General features: G+C 38.0%; 1 protein-coding gene across 3 annotated transcripts; it reads right to left on the bottom strand.

Moving 5' to 3' along the window:
• Nucleotides 1–721: 721 nt before the first annotated feature.
• On the bottom strand, nucleotides 722–21,565 carry LOC127429708 (vascular endothelial zinc finger 1-like). 3 transcript variants are annotated; one of them, XM_051678811.1, is made up of 5 exons: nucleotides 21,433–21,565; nucleotides 8,004–8,755; nucleotides 7,357–7,426; nucleotides 5,933–6,098; nucleotides 722–4,470 (listed from the first exon to the last, which is right to left on the bottom strand). In XM_051678811.1, the coding sequence occupies exons 1-5, from the start codon at nucleotides 21,463–21,465 to the stop codon at nucleotides 4,106–4,108; spliced, it is 1,386 nt and encodes a 461-aa protein (XP_051534771.1). In that variant the 5' UTR covers nucleotides 21,466–21,565; the 3' UTR covers nucleotides 722–4,105. The 3 variants fall into 3 exon arrangements, with proteins under 3 accessions (XP_051534771.1, XP_051534773.1, XP_051534774.1); XM_051678813.1 differs by lacking the exon at nucleotides 21,433–21,565 and adding an exon at nucleotides 18,882–21,415; XM_051678814.1 differs by lacking the exon at nucleotides 21,433–21,565 and adding an exon at nucleotides 12,096–18,850.
• Between the last annotated feature and the right edge of the window lie 1,529 nt (nucleotides 21,566–23,094).

The following is a 23,094-nucleotide window of genomic DNA, read 5'->3' as shown; positions in this document are numbered from 1 at the left end:
TTAAATCTCCAATCCAAAACTGAACACAGTCTTTTTTGTCCTTTCCCCCCCATTTAAACAAAGGTGTTCTTTATAAGATACTGATGCATAAGGATAAATTCATGTCAACAATACTATATAGGATTAAAAAAACAAAACAAATTCATAGTTCATCAAACATGACAACTTGATATTTCATATGCAAAATAGATTCTAAATCTCCACACACATTTGGTAAACAGTTAAACTGCAGTTGGCCGCCCAGGCAGTTTCCATTGCCGAGCGCTGCTAGCCTGGCAGAGAAGACTCATGTGTTTCACTGTGGCATTCTCAGACATGCAGTTCAGGCACGGAAGTGACGCCATTGTGGAAGGACAGACATTTATCACAAGCACAATTAAAAAACATATTTTCATTTTTTGTAGTGTTTGTGTCTTTAGTTGTGTTGTTCAATCAATTCGATCACATTCCTCGAATTCCAGTTCTTGAAACACAGCCAAAATAAGCTGCCTAAGGGGCCGTTCACACTGAACACGATTTTGCGAATGCACGTCTTTGACAGTTGCGCCACATCTCACGCAGTTGTGCCACGTTTGATGCTTTTAAAATATGCGCAAGAAACGTGCATTCCGTTCCAAACGTGCATTCTGTTCCATTGCTGCACAGCTTCTAGCTTTTTAAGTGCAATAATGCATTACGTCTGAACGGCCCCCTAAGCTAAACAAGGCAACATTTATTTAAAAAAAAAAAAAAAAAAAAAAAAAAAAGGAGGAAATATTGTTCAGGACATTGAGTTATTTCAGAGTTTACAACCCTACATGTAAGTCTATGTAATGCTAGTTTAAGACAACAAACTTTTCACTACCAGGTTCAAATGGACAACACTGTCATAGTAGGTTGAGAAACACTGGGGGGGTGTCAGTTAATACAAACTGAACTCTTTTTTTTTTTTTTTGGCTATTTATGCCCAGACAGTGGTAGCTATGACATCATTATTTAAAGTATGATCACATTCAGCTGGTTTTACTCTTGGTTTGAAAATCAATCATATCACATAAGCTCATACAACATCAGATGAGAGGGCAAGACATGACAACATACCTTGCATCAGTTTCACCATTTAATAACACGAAGGTCTGGCTGGGTGAACAGGATGGACAAAGAAAGGCATATTGCTTTGATATCCAAAAGGGAGGGGAAAGCCAAGAGAAAAGCTACTTTGGGGTAGGGATGCACTGATAACATTCTTTCTCTCCTGATCCGATTCTGATACCTGAACTCTCAGTATCGGCCGACATCGATCCCAATGTTGTTGTTTTTTTCTTAATGAGTTTAGAATATCTATAACTCACTGTGTAGAACTGATTGTGAGGACACTTTTTATGTGTAAAGAAACAAAAACCTCTAACCACATATTAATCATAGGAAAAAAATTAATAAATTTTTTTAAAAATATATATATATATATATATATATATATATATATATATATAACAACATGTGCAGCCTATTAAGAAAAACTTGTTTTTGTTAACCAGTCTGCTGGATGCAGTATCAAAATTAACAGCTATTCCAATTAAAGTCTTCAGTAGAAAAGAAGCCATTTATCTTTTACACATCTTCTGTTTCAACTTCTATTTGGACTTGTAAATGGTTTCAGATCGCTCTTTTTCTTTTTTATCAATTTACTTGTAATTGGATATTAGTCCACTTTTCAATCACATAGTAATATTTTGGAACCCAGTCAACTATTTTTTTATTTTTATTTGTTAAATTACAAATGTTATTTGCTATTATTGTAATTTGTAAAATAATAATAATAAAATATCATTATACAATAGTGATACATTTCCATTGTAATTTCTTAGGTCTTTTATTTAGACGGATTGCTCCAGGAAGACTCCAGAAGAGTATTTTTAGACTAGTTCACAGAAGTTTAATTTGTTTCTCATTCAACATCTAGTGAAATACACATCAGGTGCCATTCTCAATGCATGTTATAACCAAACCAAACTATTGAGCATCTACATCTGAGATGAAGTTTGTGTGGAGTGCCCACATATTGCGCGTCGCTCGTGCTTATGTGCGTTTGTGTCAACAGAGCGGCACTCGTTCAGGGAAGCATGCTGCGCATACATGCATATTTATTAAACACAGCATTTTGCAATGCACAAAGCTATTGTATGTCTTCAAGAGTCTTTGAATAAAATGCATGAGTTATTTGGACTACTTTAAAGGTTCTTTTATGTCATTCTTTGAGCTTGACAGTAATGACCATAACTAACATGTGGTATCGGATTTAGATCGGGCTCGTCGGACTAATACCCAATCCAGGTAAAAATGTCAGTATCAGAGCTGATTCCGATCCAGGTATCGGATCAGTGTATCCCTACTTTAGGGATATTTGCTATGGCCTATCAACTTGTCCTAGCCAGGCGTGATACGTCAAGTTTCACAAGGAATTTGCATGCCCACACTGAACGCTAAACTGCTGTTGTGTAAATCACAACCATTTAGAAGATATTTAATCTTTAATGTCCAGTTATAAGGAGTGGAATTTTGGACCAATGACATTTCACATTGGGCAGGGATACCCAGTGCAAGACCACTGAAATAAAAGCCAAGTGATCGACTTATTGTCCTGTCCCTTGTTACTTGATGTGGTCGCTGCTGGTTAGGACATGGTGTATAAGTTTGATGTGTCTAAAACTAAAATGAACATCAATGTCCAAGTATTTTGACTCTTTTTGAATTTCTAATTGTCAAACATTTGGAGCAGGGCTGCTGTCAACGATGAGAAACCTGAAAATTTGAAGGCAGTTTTGGTTTATACTATGACTGGGGTAAACGAACAAGCAACAGAGGTTGTGTTAACTTTTCAGTCCTGTGATGGATGACCATGTCAACAGCTATGAAGTTCTTGGCACCCTGTCCTCTTAAGTGTGTCTCAGTGTTTGCCAATAAAGGGAAAAATACTTAGTGTGTTAATAGCGTACAAAATTAGGTTTGGAAGAGTGTTAGGCATGAGTCTATGCACTACAAGAGTAAGTGGGACACCCTCAGCAAAGTTCCTGAGCAAAAGGTCCTTAGGAAAACAGCCCTCATCCTTCAGAGAGGAAGAGCAGAGAAGTCAAGGTTACAAAACTAAATACTCTTAGGATAATATTCATGATAAAATGGACCTTTCAGTGTGTTGAAGTCGGCCACTAGGTGACCAGGCATCTATTTGAATAGGTTTAACAACCAACATTCAAAATATTTTATCTGAAATAATACTGCCTAAAGAATATCACCATAAAGATATGTGTTCAGTGCAAGACTTTATCAGATTGTTACTGTAATGTCCAACCTCTCTAAGCAGAAGAATATCCCAGCTATTGAAACTTAATTATCTTACAATCAGGAATGACCAACTCCAAAGATTACCAATAAAGAGTAATGATTATAATAATACAAATAATAACACAGCTACAGTTTAAAAGGCTTACAATGAAAAGAGGCCTTTTAAAAACTTTAAAACTAAACTTTAGTTTTCCTCATTTCAGAATATTGTCTCAAAACAAACAAACAAAAGAAAAAAACGAATCTTCCATTAATGGAAGCCACTGTCCCTTTTGTTGTACATGACTCATTAAAATGCATAAAACTATTAAATACTGATAAGCAAGCTAATGTAACAAAAATAAATTCCTCACAGTTAATATTTGCCAAAGTCCTTGAACCGTTAACACTAACAAATGTATGCTATCTAAAGGGGGCAATCTGCTCCGCTTCAAATAGCAGACTGGCAAGGATTTTCTGGCACTAGAAAAGTGAAACATCACCAAACATACAGCATGTCAGTCTTCCAGTCCATGCAATGACTATTTTTGTCCTCACTACACTCTAGACAATCTGGATCTGCTTATCCTTTAATCGACCAAAGGAGACGCAAAGTGCCAGCTAACTTCCAAGTGATATCCGTATTCCTTGATGCTGCGGACTGTCTACATTGAGACATTCACTATACTCGCCATTCCTTCAGGCTCTTTTTTCCTCATAGCTGGAGAGGAAGACTAAAACAGGAGACATGAGGTTTACAAGTAGAAGTGGTCTTTTTTTTAGGGTGCAGAGACCAGGCTCAGTTCTACCAGGGCGGAGAGGACGGCAGGACCTGCGAGAGGAAAGACATGCTATCCATTGGTCGCATGGCGATGTTGAGGGGACCGGTGATGTTCATTGACATGGGCGAGGTGATGGCGACGGGGTGGGCGATGTTCATCGGTGCCGTGGCCGGGATGTTGACGGAGGCGATGTTGACTGGAGCAGTGATGGTGACCGGGTGCTGCAGGCTGACAGGGGAGGTGATATTGACTGTGTTGGTGGTGATGTTCATCTGGGCGGCGATGGTGACGGGGTTGCTGGCGCTGCCGCGATTCATGGCCGTAGTGTTGGATGCAGTAGAAGCAGTGACTGCCGTGGCTGAGCCAGAGTTGCACACACTGTTAGAGTCTGGGTAAATAAAGTGGGAAGGAATAGATTTTCTTAAGTTCAGTATTTCACTTTAGTTGTCACAATAGTTCACCCATAAACATAAGGTATTCCGTTATCATTCATGCACACAAGTATCGTTAGGACAGTTTACATATTGCAGTCGGCTAGATCTGGCTGGGTAAAACTATTGATTTTCTGATGCATCGCAGTCTACATTTAAATTATCTCGATATAGTATCTTCAAACCTAAAATCGATCTTTAACTCCAAGAGGGAACCCCCCCTTTACAATGCAAGTAAATCGCTCACAAATTTCACGCTATGTGACAAAAAATGCCGAATTTCACTCACCAGTGATTGAGACATTTAGCACGGAGATCCTTTCACTGTTTTTTGAGAGTAAAAGTTTGGTTTGACTTGTTCCAAACAAGACATGTGTGTCCAAAGATGAGATATACGCAGTCCATTTGTCATTGAATAATGTCCCTTTAATATCCTTTGTTGTTTTAGTCAAAAACAACCAAAAATAAACATTTAATTCTAATAACACTGCACATTTGAGGTAAAGAAGGTCTTGTTAATGTGTGCTTGACCAAAAAGCTTCTCTTATGTTGGATAAACTGCCTGATTTCTAATAGGTGCATGCAGTATTTATTTATTTTTGCTAATTAAAAAAGTTTTACTACTAAAGAAATTAATAGTAATTGTAAAACATATGCATAAAATCAAATGCATAAGACCACTCACAAGAGATGAAGACTCTAGTCATATCAGTTACCTTATAAAAGCTGTTTTATTCTTCATGGAAAGGGTCCCCTCTAGGGAGCTGTCATGTTAGGATCACATGACCAGAGGAATACTACTTGCTTAATCTCCTTAATCGCTTTTTTTATTGGATACATTAACTCATGGGTTAAATTAACCATAGCTAACTGTAAATAGTGAATTTCTACATTGACATCTGTAGTGGTAAACTACTGTGTTTGAATGATGCTGCATTCAGGCCCCTAAGTGTCATTGTAAGTCCAAGATCACATATTCAAAAAAATACTGAGTGTACCTTTAAAGAGACTTTAGCGCATGTTCGACAATTCAATGTAAATAATTGTTGCTCAGTCAGAGGTTCTGTGCTGGAGGCTGATGGGTTTTGTTTAACATTTGTAGACAATGTGTGACCTATTTTCCTGGTGAATTTAAATTTAATTTAAGTTTAATTTAAAGTTTGTAGCTGTGTTTTGATGCTTTGTTTTGCCACCAAAGGTTCTGTGCAAGCACTCATTCTCACACATTCTCCTCTCCTTCAAATTCATTGCTGAATTCAATGCAAAGCAGTTCTTTACAGTAGAGTTAACATTCTCTAAGCTTGAGATGCTCAGTAGGCCTCATCAAGAGACATCCCAGAGGACATCTGAGAATTGGTGGACTAACAGCAAGTGTAGATCAAGAAATGATGGAGTAGGAGAGGGTATGGACTGGTGTACCTTTGTTACAGGGGGAGGTGAAGTTGGCCTGCCCATGGGTCTTAAGGTGGCTGGTGATGTAGGCGGCACTCAGCATCTTCCCGCAGATGTTGCAGGTAACCTTGCCCTCGTGCCGTATCATGTGTGAGCGCAGACGGTCTTTGGTGGCAAAGGCAGATGTGCAGGCCTGCCATGCAGGAGACATATTATAATTGTGTGAATGAACTGAATACATGATTGAGCAACCACTTAAAAGAGCAACAGTGAAACTTAAATGTAGTAACTAAGACCCTGTTTACACCTGGTATTAAGATGCGTTCATGTGTTATTTCAGTGGCGTTGCACTGGGTATCCCCACCCAATGTGAAATGTCATTGGTCCAAAATTCCACTCCTCATAACTGGACATTAAAGATTAAAAATCTTCTAAATGTTTGTGATTTTGTCACGCTGTGCAGCAGTTTAGCGTTCACGTGTTCAGCGCTAAAGACAGGTCTAAAAAGGGACTAAAACATTTTGTGATCGGATCACAAAATACACATAAAAATGTGGTCAAAAATGCATGTGACTACATTGCATTTGAGGTCTAAACGCTAATCCGTCCTGAATGCATCCTGGACAGCATAAGCACCACTCCTCACCTGTCAATCAACTGCAGCGCTAAAACAAGAGTTTAAACTTTGCCGGTTAAATGAGGCTTTAAAAAGGAAATAACCATCCAATCGGAAAATTAAAAAAATACAGATACATACACAAGCACAAGAACTTCACAGATCTTCTTCAGTGTGTCTGATATCAGAATACAGGGATACTTATGGGAAGCACAAACATCTGAAGCTCCTTTAATACAGTCAATCCAGTCTGAGCCATTGCCTAGCGGGCTGTGCTCATGACATGTGGTGCTGATGCATCGCGGGTGACCCAAGTTCAAGTCCTGGCTTGTGAGGTCCTTTCCCGATCTTATTCCCACTCTTCTCCCTCTCATTTCCTGTCACCTCTCTACTTTCCCTATCCCAGTAAAAAGCCAAAAGACCATACAAATAAATAAATAATAATAATACAGCCAATCCACTAAAATAACGGATAATTCTGCTCAAAATGTTGCACTTGTGCTTTGATTAAATTTCAGATGCATCTGGGAGAAACAGCACGCCGTTTTTTTTTTTCCCTTTCTTTGTCTTTTCTGAATTTGTTGCGCTTTAATATCATACAGAAACACACTAACAGAGTGACTGATGCATGTCGTCATGAAATCAGAGACCCTCCCCTCCAAATCCGAACACAAGTGGTCACAGGAGATGCTTTTAAGCGACCAGGTGTAAACAGTGATGTGTCTCGCCTGACCAAATGTGATCGGATCACCCGAGACGCATCTTAATACCAGGTGTAAGCAGGGTCTAAAAAATGCTTGGTGTGCAGGAAGGAGAGGGGCATGTATTGTCTTACCGTTACTTGGCATTTAAAGGGTCGTTCTGTGGAGTGTACGTGCTTGACATGACAGCTAAGATGATCTGGCCTGTTGGAATGGAAAAGTCACATACGACAAAAATTATGTTACTGTATATAGGACACATGCCTTTCGTTATAAGTTTCTGAAAAAACATTCATGAGTGATCCTAGTTTTCCTGTAATTTTTTTCCTTTTGCTTTCACAATCAGAAAATCACATACTTTCATATTCAGATGCCTTCAGATCTCTTGAAAACTGAAGAGTCTGATCTTGTTCCTCCAAGAGAGAATGTAATCATTTGGTAATTTAAGTAAACAATCCTGAAAGGACTTCACTTATCTCTCTCCAAGCAAGCTTTGGCTGGATTGTAATAAGGCAAAAAAAAAAAAAAAAAAACATCCCTAAGTGCCAATGACCAGATTTTTGCTTCTCATATCCCTTGTGAACTGGCCAGCCAGAGACCACTTTGCTTTAGTCCAGAAGTACCCTACCTTAAAGACAACTAGAATATTGTATTTCTCCCATTTTTGCATTTCTAAAATCTCTGTTCTGAATTTTACATTTCTGTTCAAAGTTAGCGCAGATAACATAACTTGGTTAAACTAGAAAAGCTAACAAACTTAGCCATGAATTGCTCCACCTACCGAGAGAAGCCCTTCCCACAAACAGAGCAGATATACGGCTTGTGTACGCCACCATCGTGCGAGCGAACATGGTAGGTCATACGGTCCTTCCTCTTGAAGCGCTGGTGACAGATGGGGCACTCAAAAGGCTTCTCGTCTGAGTGTGAGAGCTTGTGACGATTAAGGTGGTAGACATCGCGGAAGGCTTTACCGCACATCTCGCAGCCATGGTTCTTCTTTACCGGTTTTGGGGGCTTCTTGGGTACGGCTGGCTGTTGCTGAGGCAGGGCCGACATCACACCTGTGGCCGTGGATGCGGAAGTGGTCGCCGTGGTGAGGATGCCCGCCATTGTGGAGATGTAGGAGTGATTGCCGTTGTTGTCCCGTGGCACAGTGGAAATGAGAGGCACCATGGTGGGAGCTGTGGTCGTCTTCTTGGGCCGTGACACCATCTTAATGCCTGTGTGACAGGACTCGTGCCGCCTCAGGTGGTAGCTGTCACGAAAGGCCTTGTTACAGTAGCCGCATATGAAGGGCGTTTTTGACTTGGGCTCCTTCTTTACAACCACCTGACCACCACCACCACCCCCTCCTCCTCCACCTCCGCCTGCCCCACTTGCCATGTTATCCTTGAGGAGGTCAGCAGTACTGACTGGGGGCTTCTGGTCAAGATGGATGGGAAGAACAGGCTTTTGATCCTGCGGCTCATTCCCAGAGTTGAGCAGCGGCAGCAGGCTGTTCTGATGCTGGTGGTGGAGGGCTTCATTGGCCTGCTAGGAAAGAGAAAGAGGACTTCTTAACATGTTTATGGACTTGGTTTAGAGTGCAGTAGAGTGGTTTAAAGTCTCAACATTTAATAGAAGCTTTTAGGCCCGAAACATCCCACGCAAAAAACAAGCAAGCAGTGCATGCTCAGTGTTGCTGCAAAGGGCACTTTAGCAGGCATTAGCGTAAACTAGCTTTTTTCTTTTAAAGAGATGCAAAGATGTATCAGTCAAACATCAGTATCAACTATCATAGTGATAAAATCAACTATCAGCGCTGGATAGTGTCAGGGCCTATTATTTTCTGTCAAAAGGGCACAGAAAATATGGACAATTAGACAACAACTTGTGATGTGCGTGAAAAAAGTCTCTTGTGTGAAATTACTTTGAATGGGGGTGACATTGACAGCAGAGTTGCAATTTGTAAGCTTTGCACTGCTAGAATTTCAGGAGATGGAACTACCATTAAAAATTTTAACACAACTAGCCTAATTTTATAACTCACTTTAAAGCGTCACACAGGAAGAAATATGATGAGTTCATTTAAGCTAATGCGGAAGCTGCTTCAGCTTAAAAGGGACAAGCTTTAAATGTTCAGAATTCTGTTAATGTTAATTAAGAACATTAAAAAAGTTGACATGTAATACAAATTTACCCCATTTATATTATTAGGCTAATGCATGTTACTGGTCTTATTGTGAACGACTCATCCATGCATTTTTGCTATTTTATAGAAAAATGTAGACGTCATAATCTTTGAATCCAAATGTCAACTTCTCTTATGCTGATATGACTGCCTCTTCTTTGCTGATGTATGCAAGGCAATGCTGAAGTTAAGCTGTTTTTAGTCCGTTTTAACCCCGCTCCTTTAAGAGGTATGTACACACATCTGGTGTTAACCGCTAATGTTGAGATGAAGAGGTGCATTTTCATCTGTTTCCCTCCCAAAACCGTATTCCCTACCCCAAACTACCCTGGTTACTGGCCCTCTTGGCTTGAATTTACATTTCGGAGGAGGAATAACAGCGAATTTGCGGTTGCGTTCAAGACAGATGTGTCTGGAGTTTACTCTTATTTTTTAATCCAGGTATTTTAGTAAGTACGGCACAAGTGTTCTTTTACCCTTTGTATTTGGTGTATAGCGATTCAAAATGTTGAAATGCTGTGATCTTTTACTCGCTTGTTTCTTATTAGTAAGCAAAGACTGATATGTGCAGTGTGCGCTTGTGGGCTGGTTATGTTATTACGTGGTCAGTTAGGTCATCATTCAGTTCTCAAGTCAGTGGAAAAGCAGGCTGGTATTGAGATTGCTTCAAAAGCAGCATGGTTGAAAGTGTGTTTCCCCCACTTTTCACAATCCAATCAACAACTGATGGATAAAATCAAGTCCTCACCCTAAATGTTTTCTTGTTCGATAAGCTGTTTTACTCATAAACACGTCACAATACGGACACAATTTGTTTCATGCCGACTTTAAGAAAACTTACCAATTTATTATGAGCCTAACAAGCGACTAGTGTTGTCAAAAGTACCAGTACTTCCGTACCAAATCGATACTAAAATAAAAAAAGATGTAATGATACCTATGTTTCTACAGTACCAGTAGTACCGAGCACCGACTACATCCGGTACAAGCATGCAAGACTGACATCAACTGCTTTAAAATGCACACAGGCTTATTTTGAACACGTGGCCCGTTACTCCTTTTACACTGAAATGGACAGTTAATCAAATAAAAATCGTGACATGTCTTAGTGTGATTTATTAAATTGCTAAAGGCTGCAATCTTACTGTGGAAGAGCTGCATACTTTAAATAAACCCGACTGCTCATCCACTAGAATCTCCACAGACCTTGAGAATCATTCACGTTGTATCAGATGACAGATCAGAGCACTTATCCATTGTGAACCACGCAGCACATGTAAAATATATATTTATATAATGAAATCACAGCATTTGTGTTTTAATCTCAGCTCAGCTTTATTTATATTGCATTAAAAACAACGGAGTTGACCAAAGTGCTTCACAGTAACAAAATTTAAAATATAACATTTCAAATTTACCACATACACAAACAAGTAGTCTAAAATACAAACACTTCAAAACTGTGTCCTACATATCATTTGTCAGACTCAAAGAACAGTGTAAAGAGATTAAATTTCAGACATAACTTAAGTCTTCAATGATCACACTGGGCCATATCAGAACTGTTTATCCGGAAAAGTGAAACATCCGGCAAAAAACAAAAAAACAAAAACAAAAACACATCATAATAAAAAGCACGATTCAAAATAAAATCTCAGTGCCAGAAATTGAATAAAAATATATTACAACGGTGTAGTAAAATGTAATATTCACTGTAATAATAATTATTATTATTATTAATCAAAATATCACAAGCAAGACAGCTGTTGAATAAAAGTTTGGCAAAAAAAAACATGTTGAAAAGTTCTATTTTCACTTGTTAAAAGTTAAGAATGTACTGATTAGACACCATTTTGATGATGAAATTAAACTAAAAAAAGTTCTGGAAAATAATAATAATGATTAAACTATAATTATTAAATAATTAAAAATAACTAAACTGGTGTGTTCAATTGCACATTATAATATTAGCATATTTTTGCTGTGGTATTGAAATTGGTATGGAGAACTGTGAAATTTCATTGGTATCGGTAATGACTACTGAAATTTTGGTACCATGACAACACTACAAGAGACTATTTTAAATAGTCGGATATCAGTATTGGAACACATATTTTCTATCAGTGCATCCCTATTTTCAATTTCTCTTCCAGGTCAACTATTGTTGTGGTGGAACAAGTTTGAAGAGAACCATGCTGAGCAAGTTTATCCAAAGTTTATTCCACTGCCAACATTTTTATGGCTATTATATGCCAAAGACATTTGAAGGCAAACACTATTGGCCCCTTCATTACTGACGTTTGTCACCACCACAGTAAAACAAGAATGCACGAGAAGCATGTACATCTGGACTGCACATTTGTAATGTGTTGGTCAAGCAAGCATTCATGTTTAATATTTGCATACTTGCATTAAATATATTTGTGGCCTTAGCAAAACTGTATATTAATCATGGCACTAGCCTAATACGACATCCCAGAGAAACATCACTCGGAATACCGTATGTATGTATGTATTTCATTGGCAGGGTTATTGTGCATAATGATTATGACCTTTTTTTTTTTACACATGAACTGTATGCCCAAGCTGTGAGAAATGACTGGCTGTGATATTATGAGCCAGTGTTGCTACTGGACAGTATGAAGGTAGACACGACCTCAGTTGAGAGACGGTGTTAGATGTTTAGCAAAAATAGAAACTGACTCATTTCCAGGGCATCTGTGCAACTTGGAAAACAAGAGAAGCCCTGACTGGGACCTAGAAGGGGGATAAGTCAGCTGTTCAGCAAAGTGCAGGATGACTAATGAGATACTGGAGAGAGAGAGAGAGAGAGAGAGAGAGAGAGAGAGAGAGAGAGAGAGAGAGTGAGAAGGAATTGAAATTTGTTCAGATCCAAGAGAACATCCACTGTCATTTAAAAGCAACTGACACTCTATGAAAATAAAAAAATAATACACATTATGAAAATAACAAAAATAGAAATACAATACAGTTATTCTTAGAGATAGTTCACCCAAAATACATTTGTCATAATTTACTCTACTGTTGCAACTCCACTGTTTCTGTTCCAAACTCACATGACTTTCTCCTGTGGAACACAAAAGGAGATGTAAGGTAGAATGCTAGATCAGTCACCATTTACATTCATTACACCTTTTTTTTTTCAAATGAAAATGTTATGGTCACTGAGGCTTACTTTCTGCCTAACATCTCCTTTAGCATTCCATACGAGAAATGCAAGAACTACCCCTTTAACAAAGCTAATCCCTGTGTTACTAGAACAGGCTAGATCACATCACTAAGAGCAATTGACAACTGTGCAGAAGTGCATCATGTCATATTAGAGACATTAATACTTTTGCAAAATATACTGACAGCTTCCTGCAGCCTTGTGAACATAAATCTGCTCTGAAAAGATCTGTGCCTGTAATAAAAGCCATTTTTCATATGATTAGTCTTACAGAGCCAAAGCTGCCCAGGATCAGGATGATCTGCTAAACATACATGTTATACACTACAATAATACTGCAACACACACACGGTGAGACTATAATGTTAAAAGGAGCAAGTTAGGGGTTTGTTCACAGAAAAATTAAAATAGCCATAATTTACTCACCCGTATTCTTGTTCTAAACCTGCAAAACTTTCTTTTTCCAACAAACACAATAAAATAATTTTAAAAAAAATAATGATCACACTGGTTTTTTCCCCCATACAATATGGGGGGACACATGTAAAGTAGTGGTTGACTGATATATTGCAGAGGCCAATAAATTGGCTGATATTTGGCATTTTTTAATTATCTGCATCAGCCGATAAATTTTCTAGTTTGACCGATTAAAAGGGCTGGGTGTTGATACAGATTTCCCAATTCGACTCCAATTCACACACTCTAGATTCGATTTGATATTGATTCATATGTCCCTTTTGCTTGCATATGAAAAATTATTTTCAAGCTAATGCTGCTAATTATTCAGGGGACCTTCTAACTAGGTACATTATGAAAATATAAATTTGATTTATTATATTTCATTAGTTTCATAATGTCACGTTTTGGTTTATTAAATATAAACAAATCCATGTATTTAATCAATAAATAACATTATATTTCATGCATTATTTTTTGTTACATGTTTATTGTTTAAATGCATAATTTTTACTATTTTCAAGTATTTACATTGATTTGTTGAACACGTACTAAAACCGGAACTGTCTCTTAAACAAAACAAGCATTCAGAGCGTCTGTAAATGAGCATCTGTAAAATCTGTATTTTTACCCACCCCCACCAATTAGTTTTGCAGGCCATGATGGCGCAGAGAATCGCCACCTTGCATGTGCTTTGTTGTTATGTGCCATCATGTTACCACAATAATAGACCAGTGTGCAACAAAGCCTTGTTGAAGCTAGGACTGCAACTAACATTTATTTTGATAATCAATTAATCTAACGATTATTAGAACGATTATTCATTAGCTCTTAACTGATTATTCAGCTTCTGCCCCAACTTAAAAGGTTATATTAAACGTGCTTACTAACAATAGAGGACAAAATCATCTTTTTAAAATACCTGTAAATGACATTCACTGAATAAAAGGGGAAAAAATACTTACGTTTAATTCAGTATAGAAATTCACTGCAAAAATCCTATTGTTATCAAGTGTTTGTCTCGTTTTCCATTTAAAATTGTCTAAAAATCCTTAAAACAAGATAAATTTACTTGAGAATCAACATAAGATATTTAGACTTGCTTTAAGAGAATGTATCTTACATAAGTGTATTTTGTATACAAGTATTTCACTTAGTTATACTTCTGTGAGTGCAGTAAAGACAAAATATGTTTATATTCAAGATCAATTCTCTAAAAGTAAGTCTAAATACACTATATGGCCAAAAGTTTGTGGACACCATATGTGCTTGATGAACACTTGATTTCAAAACCTTAGGCATCAATTTCCCCCTTTGCTGTAATAACAGCTTCCACTCTTTTGGGAAGGCTTTCCACTATACTGTATGTAGTAACATGGCTGCAGGGATTTGCTCTAATTCAGACACAAGGCTATCAATGAGGTCAGGAACTGATGTTTGTCGATGGGCCTGACTTACAGTTGCTGTTCCAGTTCACCCCAAAAGTGATCAGTGGGGTTCAGGTCTGGGCTTTGTGCAGGCAAGTCAATTTCTTCCACGCCAGACACAGTAAACCATTTCTTTATGGACCTCACTTTGATCACAGGGGCATTGTCATGCTGGAACAGAAAAGGGCTATCCCCAAACAGTTGCCACAATTTGGAAGCACACAAAGCCCAAGCCATTACATAAAGAAACATTAAGATTCGTCAATTAGAAGGGGGTGTCCACAAACTTTTGGCCATATAGTGTATCTTATATGCTGCTTCTCAGGTGAATGCATCTTTTTTTAAAGGATTTTTAGATATTTTAAAATATTTGTATTTTTAATATTATATTCAACATTCTCTGATAACAATTCTTTCTTCTGCAGTATAGCTGCTAAAGAAAATGTACGTTGTTTTAAAGGAGTTTTAGATATTTATATTGGAAATAGGGCTGAAACGATTAGTCGACGTTATCGACAACGTTGACAAAAAATTGTTGACAAATTTTCATTGTCGAATAGTCATTTGATCTCATAATAATGAAAATTTAAATAATCTAAATAAATTAGCCTAATAAATTCCCTTCTGTTCCCAAAATAATGCTGTCATAATGCTTGTGTTTTCTTTTAATGGTCTTTAAGGCCTTGTAGTGGGTCTTTGTGGGCTTGATTAGGTGACCTCTCTCTACAAATGTGTAATTAGACAGAATACAGTTGCCTTGAGGTCTTTTTAAGCCTCACATTATCTGCTGGGGTTACAGTTGGTATTAGTTGTACCATTTACAAAAGTACGCTGCAAGTGTGTGTATATTTTAATTTGGATGAATGTAAGATTGCCAAGCAATCATAAAAGTACTAAAACCGTGACAGCAGTAAGACGGCCTGCTGAGTCTTCATGCTGATTTGATGATTTTGATACAAATCCACATTGAAGGCTGAGATCACTCCAACATAAATAACATGGAGGCAGAGAGGGGCACAGAAACTAATAGAAAATACCTAGAAAAGCAAGAGCACTGTAGGCAGTACAAAAAGCAGATTCACATCTCACAAGCGTGACTAATACCAAAATGAAACCTCAAGCAAACTTTTTGCATTCATTTAAATGTGATGCTACTGTCAACCAACAGTTGAAGTCAGAAGTTTACATACACTTAGGTTGAAGTCATTAAAACTAATTTTTTTAACCACTCCACAGATTTAATATTAGCAAACATCTAATATTAGGACATCTACTTTGTGCATGAGATGAGTAATTTTTCCAACAATTGTTACAGACAGATTGTTTCACTTTTAATTGACTATATGACAATTCCAGTGGGTTAGAAGTTTACATACACCAAGTTAACTGTGCCTTTAAGTAGCTTGGAAAATTCCAGAAAATGATGTCAAGTCTTTAGCCAATTAGCTTCTGATAGGTGGTGTACTGAACTGGAGGTGTACCTGTGGATGTATTTAAGGCCTACCTTCAAACTCAGTGCCTCTTTTCTTGACATCATGAGAAAATCAAAAGAAATCAGCAAAGACCTCTAAAAAAACATTGTGGACCTCCACTAGTCCGATTCATCCTTGGAAGAAATTTCCAAATCCCTGAAGGTACCACGTTCATCTGTACAAACAACAGTACACAAGTATTGACACCATGGAACCACGCAGCCATCATACCGCTCAGGAAGGAGACACATTATATCTCCTAGAGATGAACATAGTTTGGTGCAAAAAGTGCAAATCAATCCCAGAACAGCAAAAGATGAGAAGATGCTTGAGAAGATGCTGGAGGATAAGGGTAGACAAGTATCTATATCCACAGTAAAACGAATCCTATGTCAATATAACCTGAAAGGCTGCTCAGCAAGGAAGAAGCCACTGTTCCAAAACCGCCATAAAAAGCCAGACTACAGTTTGGACATGGGGACAAAGATCTTACTTTTTGGAGAAATGTCCTCTGGTCTGATGACATAAAAATTGAACTGTTTGGCCATAATGACCATCGTTATGTTTGGAGGAAAAAGGGTGAGGCATGCAAGCTGAAGAACACCATCCCAACCGTGAAGCATGGGGTGGCAGCATCATGTTGTGGGGGTGCTTTGCTGCAGGAGGGACTGGTGCACTTCAAAAAATAGATGGCATCATGAAGGAAGGAAAATTATGTGGATATATTGAAGCAACATCTCAAGACATCAGCCAGGAAGTTAAAGCTCGGTCGAAAATGGGTCTTCTAAATGGACAATGACCCCAAGCATACATTCAGATTTGTGGCAAGATGGCTTAAGGACAACAAATTCAAGGTACTGGAGTGGCCATCAAAAGGCCCTGACCTCAATCCGATAGAAAATTTGTGGGCAGAACTGAAAATACTTGTACGAGTAAGGAGGCCTACAACCTGACTCAGTTACACCAGTTCTGTCTGGAGGAATGGGACAAAATTTTAGCAACTTATTGTGAGAAGCTTGTGGAAGGCTACCCATAACGTTTGACCCAAGTTAAACAATCTAAAGGCAATGCTACCAAATACTAACAAATTGTATGTAAACTTCTGACCCACTGGGAATGTGATGAAAGAAATAAAAGCTGAAATAAATCATTCTCTCTACTATTATTCTGACATTTCACATTCTTAAAATAAAGTAGTGATCCTAACTGACCTAAGACAGGGAATGTTTTCTATGATTAAATGTCAGGAATTGTGAAAAACTGAGTTTAAATGTATTTGGCGAAGGTTTATGTAAACTTCTGACTTCAACTGTACATTTGAATGACAGGTCACAGAGAATATAGGTCAATCCACATTGTGTGTACATGCTTAATATGAAAAATGGAATCAACTATATGATATAGTGTCTTTATACACTCTCTGATTTGCTGTAAAAACCTCTTTCAGGGGCCCACGTAAAAGACTTTGCTTGTGATCGGTGGACATACCAGATGCACGGTTAAATCTGTACAGTATAAGCCTATTACAGGCATTCTCGCTGCCAAAAATGGTGGGAAAAACATTAAATCAAACCAAAAACAATAACAAAATAGAATATCTTTAGCATCAAAACCAACATATCTATTTATGAAACCTAACAAAAAAAGATGACAAGAGCAAATGGAACTCCTTCCCTCCAAAGAGAAAACCCGGTGAATCAGTTTCTTGTTTGCTGCAGACGGATTAAGAGATGCCTGTTGGGAGCCGGACAATGCCTTGCTCATGAATAACCTCCAACGCCTGCAGAACAATGAGGAGTGACGCGCTAGACGTTGTCTCGTTAGAGGCCTCATCATATGGGTGGAATCAAGCAGAACAAATTAAGCACTTTTAGAGCAGCTTTTAGGAGCCTATAAACCAAAAACCTGACCTCTGCATTATAAAACTGATCCAAGTTTTTTAAGGTGTATAGTATTTGTAGCCAAAACCATATTATGGGGTTATAAGACATTTGGGGGAAAAACTCAGTAAAAGTTTCTAAGAATGAAATGTAATGGTGTTTATCTCCTAAATGGTCAGATGAACCCTGCTTGTTACAAAAAATATCCAGAGCAGTCAGTATGTTTAAGCTTGTCTATGTACTCTGACTTATGACCAGTGCAAAAAAGATGTCACAGGATGGCAGGACAGCAGAAGTCAAATAAGCATAGTGTGGTCAAGAAATTGCACAGTGTCACAGAATCAGCCAACAACGAATCTATGCTCAAACAAAACACTAAAGCTGATGCTGAAGCTTAAAACTACACTATATAGCTTTTGGCCCTCTAGCGGTTAAAAAATAAAACTGCACGTGTCTTGCGGAAGGACATTGTTTTGGTTGTGGTTTGGCTCTGCTCCTCTGCGCAGATGAATGTGGTTGATGCATCTGTGATCACATGAATACAGAACATCTTATCAGAGCGAATGGACAAATTAATAAGAAAGAAAGGAAAAGACGGATATCCGAAAACATGTCATCTGAGCAGGTAAGTGTGATATCTTATGATGTTGTTTTGACTTATTGGAAACATTGATGTTTTGAAATAAATTATGTTACAAAAGTTAGGCAACGATCGTTAACATTAGACACAATGATTGCTAGTCTGATAAGGTCAAACATTCTAAAGTTTTTATAACTGCAGGATATTCTGGCCAAATAGACCATGGTAGTAACTAATTTATAGACTGTCATTGTTACCAACCAGTGGTCAACATCATGTCAAGACTCACATGTCCTTGGCAAGCCTAGAACTAAAGGATTTATTTATATAAATTATTGCTGTTCTAAAGAAAAATAAACACGTGTGCTAGCAAGTGAAAAGTTCTGCACCGATTACAGTATAATTATTGTATTTCACTACAGAGACTTGTGCGTGTGCGATTACACAACTATACATAAACCGTATCAATAAATAAATATCTTACCTGTTGAGTAAGAAAAAAGCCATCTGGGTCGCTTTTAAATCCTTTCAGATCTTGGAGTTGTCACCACCTCTGAAAAGCCAAGCCGATTGTTGATTCGGGTTTTATTACGAACTCTGTCACTTTCCCTTTTTGCTTGTAGACTCTGCTCTGTTCGGGGTTTCTTTGTTTTTACAAAGTGATTCCCTGGATGTTTGCCATTTTGAATGATGCATGGTAAATTTTTCTCATTCGTTGTGACAACAAATTTTAAGCTTTAGCTACTCCCACACCATACACGTGCTACAGTAGCCAGATCTTATTTTCTCTGTGTATGGATATGACATAACGCACGGGCGAATGACACATGTATGCAATTTCCTGCGAAATCCGTACCTACAGCTCTAAAATATTTATAATATAATATCATTATTATAGGATTATCAAAGTGTATTTGGGTAAAGTAAATACATGGTTTGGAAGTGCAAAAAAATCCATCTCTCTCATTAATAACATTGTTTTTTGTTAAAAAAATAACAAAGTTATATCGTGTAGATTTAAGCAAAACAACAACTACACCTGAGATTTATTCTTGATCCATTCACAAGATCACAATTTACATATATAGCCCAATTATTTGAACCTCAATAGAAACAAAGGTTAGGTATGCAATGCATACGTAATGGGAGCCAGCATGTACGTGATAGCTGTGCGGTACGTTTAAACCTCACTCCCCTGGCTACAAGAGGTGCACTAGCGACTGACGCTAGAGACTGTGGCCTTTGGCCTCCTCATTGGCATGGCCGCCTCCCATACTGGCTGACACCGGTTCGAATCCCGCTCAAAGAGGGTCGAGTTGGACTGGTTACAATGTTGCCGTGACCCAGAAGGGAGTGAGGTTTAGGGAGGTGGGTGTAACGAGAGCCAGCTGGTATTGATAGCTGTGCGGAATGTGTAAACCTCACTCCCCTGGCCTCAAGAGGCGCACTAGCGACTGACGCTAGAGGCTGTAGCCTTTATCCTCCTCGTTAGCACGCCCGCCTCCCATGCCAGCTGATGCCACTCGCGGGTCGAGCAGGACCGGTTACATATACACCAAGAAAGATGCAAGCCTTCCTGTGAACAGTCAACTCTTGGACACTGTCTGCTTCTCTCTTTCCATTTTAAAAGAAAATTCACTTAGGCTAACTTTTTTGGAACCAAGCCTAGAACACCTCAAATGTTTTCTCTCCCAAGGGAAAAGACGAAAGCAAGAAAAAGCTTCATTAAATCAGCACTTTCTTATACCTCCCTCCAAAAAAGCAGAGCAGTAATGCTTAAGAGTAACAACTGAACTAAAATACATGCCTAGATTACACCTAACTTTTAAAGAAGGAACCTTGTTTTTGTATTGTTGTACACTGGAAGCTCCTGTCACCAAGACAAATTCCTTGTATGTGTAAGCATACTTGGCAATAAAGCTCATTCTGATTCTGATATCAGTTTCATGGTGAAGAGAGTTGCATGCTGTGCAATAACCCTTGGTATTCACATTTCACCATAAACATACTGTAGCCCACTGCATCAGTGTAGAAGCAGCATTTGCACTATTCTTTATTCAAAATTGTCAATGAAATGCATGGTTTGACATAACTATATGTGTATAAGATCAACGATGTCTTAAGCCTGGGCATGGCCTCACCATTCAGCATAGTTCAAATTCCAACTGAAGCCCGCTGATGCACTTTTCTTTTTTTTTTTTTTTTAAATTATTGGAGGGAGAAAAATAAGTCACGACTCAAGAGGTGTTTTCAAATTAAAAAAAACCCACGACTATTCATAGACGGATTTAATTCGTCTCAAAACCTTGGGAGCCGTCTACCTAGACCGAATTTTAAGGAACCAGAAGCGTTTTTGAACATTCGAATCTATATAGCATTGTTTGCATCACATACACGTTTGAACGTTCGATTCGAATTTAGTGCCCCGCAATGCTGTCCAGGTAGGTAGCTTATTAGGTTTTGAAACACAGCCATTATCCCCATGTTCCCTCCAATAAAAGTAATGAGATGCGTTAAGAATAAGAAAAATAAAATAACAATAATAAAAAGAATGGTGAAGCAATGAGGCAGATAAAGAACGAAATTAAAATATTCAAAACTGCGCTCAAAATAGTACACAAACATCGTAGTTTTTATTTTCTACGCAGCCATGGACGCTACGTATGGCCAAAACAACCAAATTGTGTCACAACAAAATCAACGAGTCCACAAGACTAAGCCTCTTGCAGCCCACTAAAAGTGTTTAACTTAAGCTAAACAGCGATTAAGCATGTAAAAGATAGTGTAAATATGAAAGAGAAGGGAAAAGTGGGAAAGAAATCTCTTGTACGTCTCCCTCATACTTCACAGCTGGAAGTCTGGGAGAGATGCAACATTAGCTGCTAATGTGAGCTAGCTTAGCTACCATTGTTTTTTCATGCCTTAAAATTGCGCTTTCAAACCTCAAATCTGCGCGGCTCGCGTTGTCTTTCAATGTCCCGATCGATTTTCTATTTTTCTCGCGCGGTTGAGATTATTTTAAACGGCTGGCTTACCTGAAATAAAAATGAACTCCAGCTCGGCTCCATTGCAACACTTTAAAAAAAAAAATCTGCAGGAAACCTACAAGAAATCTACAACAAAGCAGCTAAACATGGCAGCGGCTACAACTTCCTGTAACCCTGAGGGCCAAAACCATTTAATCTGATATACGTGCTGCTGAGATTCTCCCAGCTCACTTCATCAGAGCACACTACTCAGAGACACGTACACATACACTTTAATGCAATGACACTTTTATTTTATTTTTTTAATCAAACATATATTAAACGACTTTTTACACCTTCATCAGATAATTCTTAAATTAAGATGTAGCCTACATTTTTGGTACAAAGTAAAATAAGAAGTAACTAAGAGTTTAATTAATGAAACTTTTGAAAACCTGTTTAAAATAGGCTTTATATTTGTTTGTTGGTTGGTTGTTTATGTATGTACAATATGTATGTATGTATTATGCATGTAGTATGTGTGTGTGTGTGTGTATATATATATATATATATATATATATATATATATATATATATACACACTGGCGGCCAAAAGTTTGGAATAATGTACAGATTTTGTTGTTTCAGAAGGAAATTGGTACTTTAATTCACCAAAGTGCCATTCAACTGATCACAAAGTATAGTCAGGACATTACTGATGTAAAAAAACAGCACCATCACTATTTGAAAAAAGTCATTTTTGATCAAATCTAGACAGGCCCCATTTCCAGCAGCCATCACTCCAACACCTTATCCTTGAGTAATCGTGCTAAATTGCTAATTTGGTACTAGAAAATCACTTGCCATTATATCAAACACAGCTGAAAGATATTTGGTTCGTTAAATTAAGCTTAACATTGTGTTTGTTCTTGAGTTGCCACAGTATGCAATAGACTGGCATGTCTTAATGTCAATATTGGGTCAAAAATGGCAAAAAAGAAAACGCTTTCTCTAGAAACACGTCAGTCAATCATTGTTTTGAGCAATGAAGGCTATACAATGCTTGAAATTGCCAAAAAACTGAAGATTTCATACAAAGAAGTACACTACAGTCTTCAAAGACAAAGGACAACTGGCTCTAACAAGGACAGAAAGAGATGTGGAAGGCCAGATGAACAACTAAACAAGAGGATAAGTACATCAGAGTCTCTAGTTTGAGAAAGAGATGCCTCACATGTCCTCAGCTGACAGCTTCATTGAATTCTACCTGCTCAACACCAGTTTCATGTACAACAGTAAAGAGAAGACTCAGGGGTGCAGGCCTTATGGGAAGAATTGGAAAGAAAAACAAAAAGAAAAGGTTGGAGTGGGCAAAGAAACAGACATTGGACAACAGATAATTGGAAAAGAGTGTTATGGATCTTAACCCCATTGAGCTTTTGTGGGATCAGCTAGCCTTTAAGATGTGTGAGAAGTGCCTGACAAGACAGCCACATCTATGGGAAGTGCTACAGGAAGTGTGGGGTGAAATGTCTCCTGAGTATCTGGACAAACTGGCAGCTAGAATGCCAAGTATCTGCAAAGCTGTCATTACTGCACGTGGAGGATTTTTTGATGAGAACTCTTTGAAGTTTTTTAAGAAGTTGTGAAAAAATAAAAAATCGAATTGTAATAGTAATGTTTCACGTTATTAATGTCCTGACTATACATTGTGATCAGTTGAATGCCACT

The sequence above is a fragment of the Myxocyprinus asiaticus genome, chromosome 39, assembly GCF_019703515.2.
Source record: "Myxocyprinus asiaticus isolate MX2 ecotype Aquarium Trade chromosome 39, UBuf_Myxa_2, whole genome shotgun sequence".
Classification (NCBI taxonomy): Eukaryota; Metazoa; Chordata; class Actinopteri; order Cypriniformes; family Catostomidae; genus Myxocyprinus; species Myxocyprinus asiaticus.
Note: the sequence above shows the minus strand (reverse complement) of the source record. Positions and strands in the feature narration are given on the sequence as shown.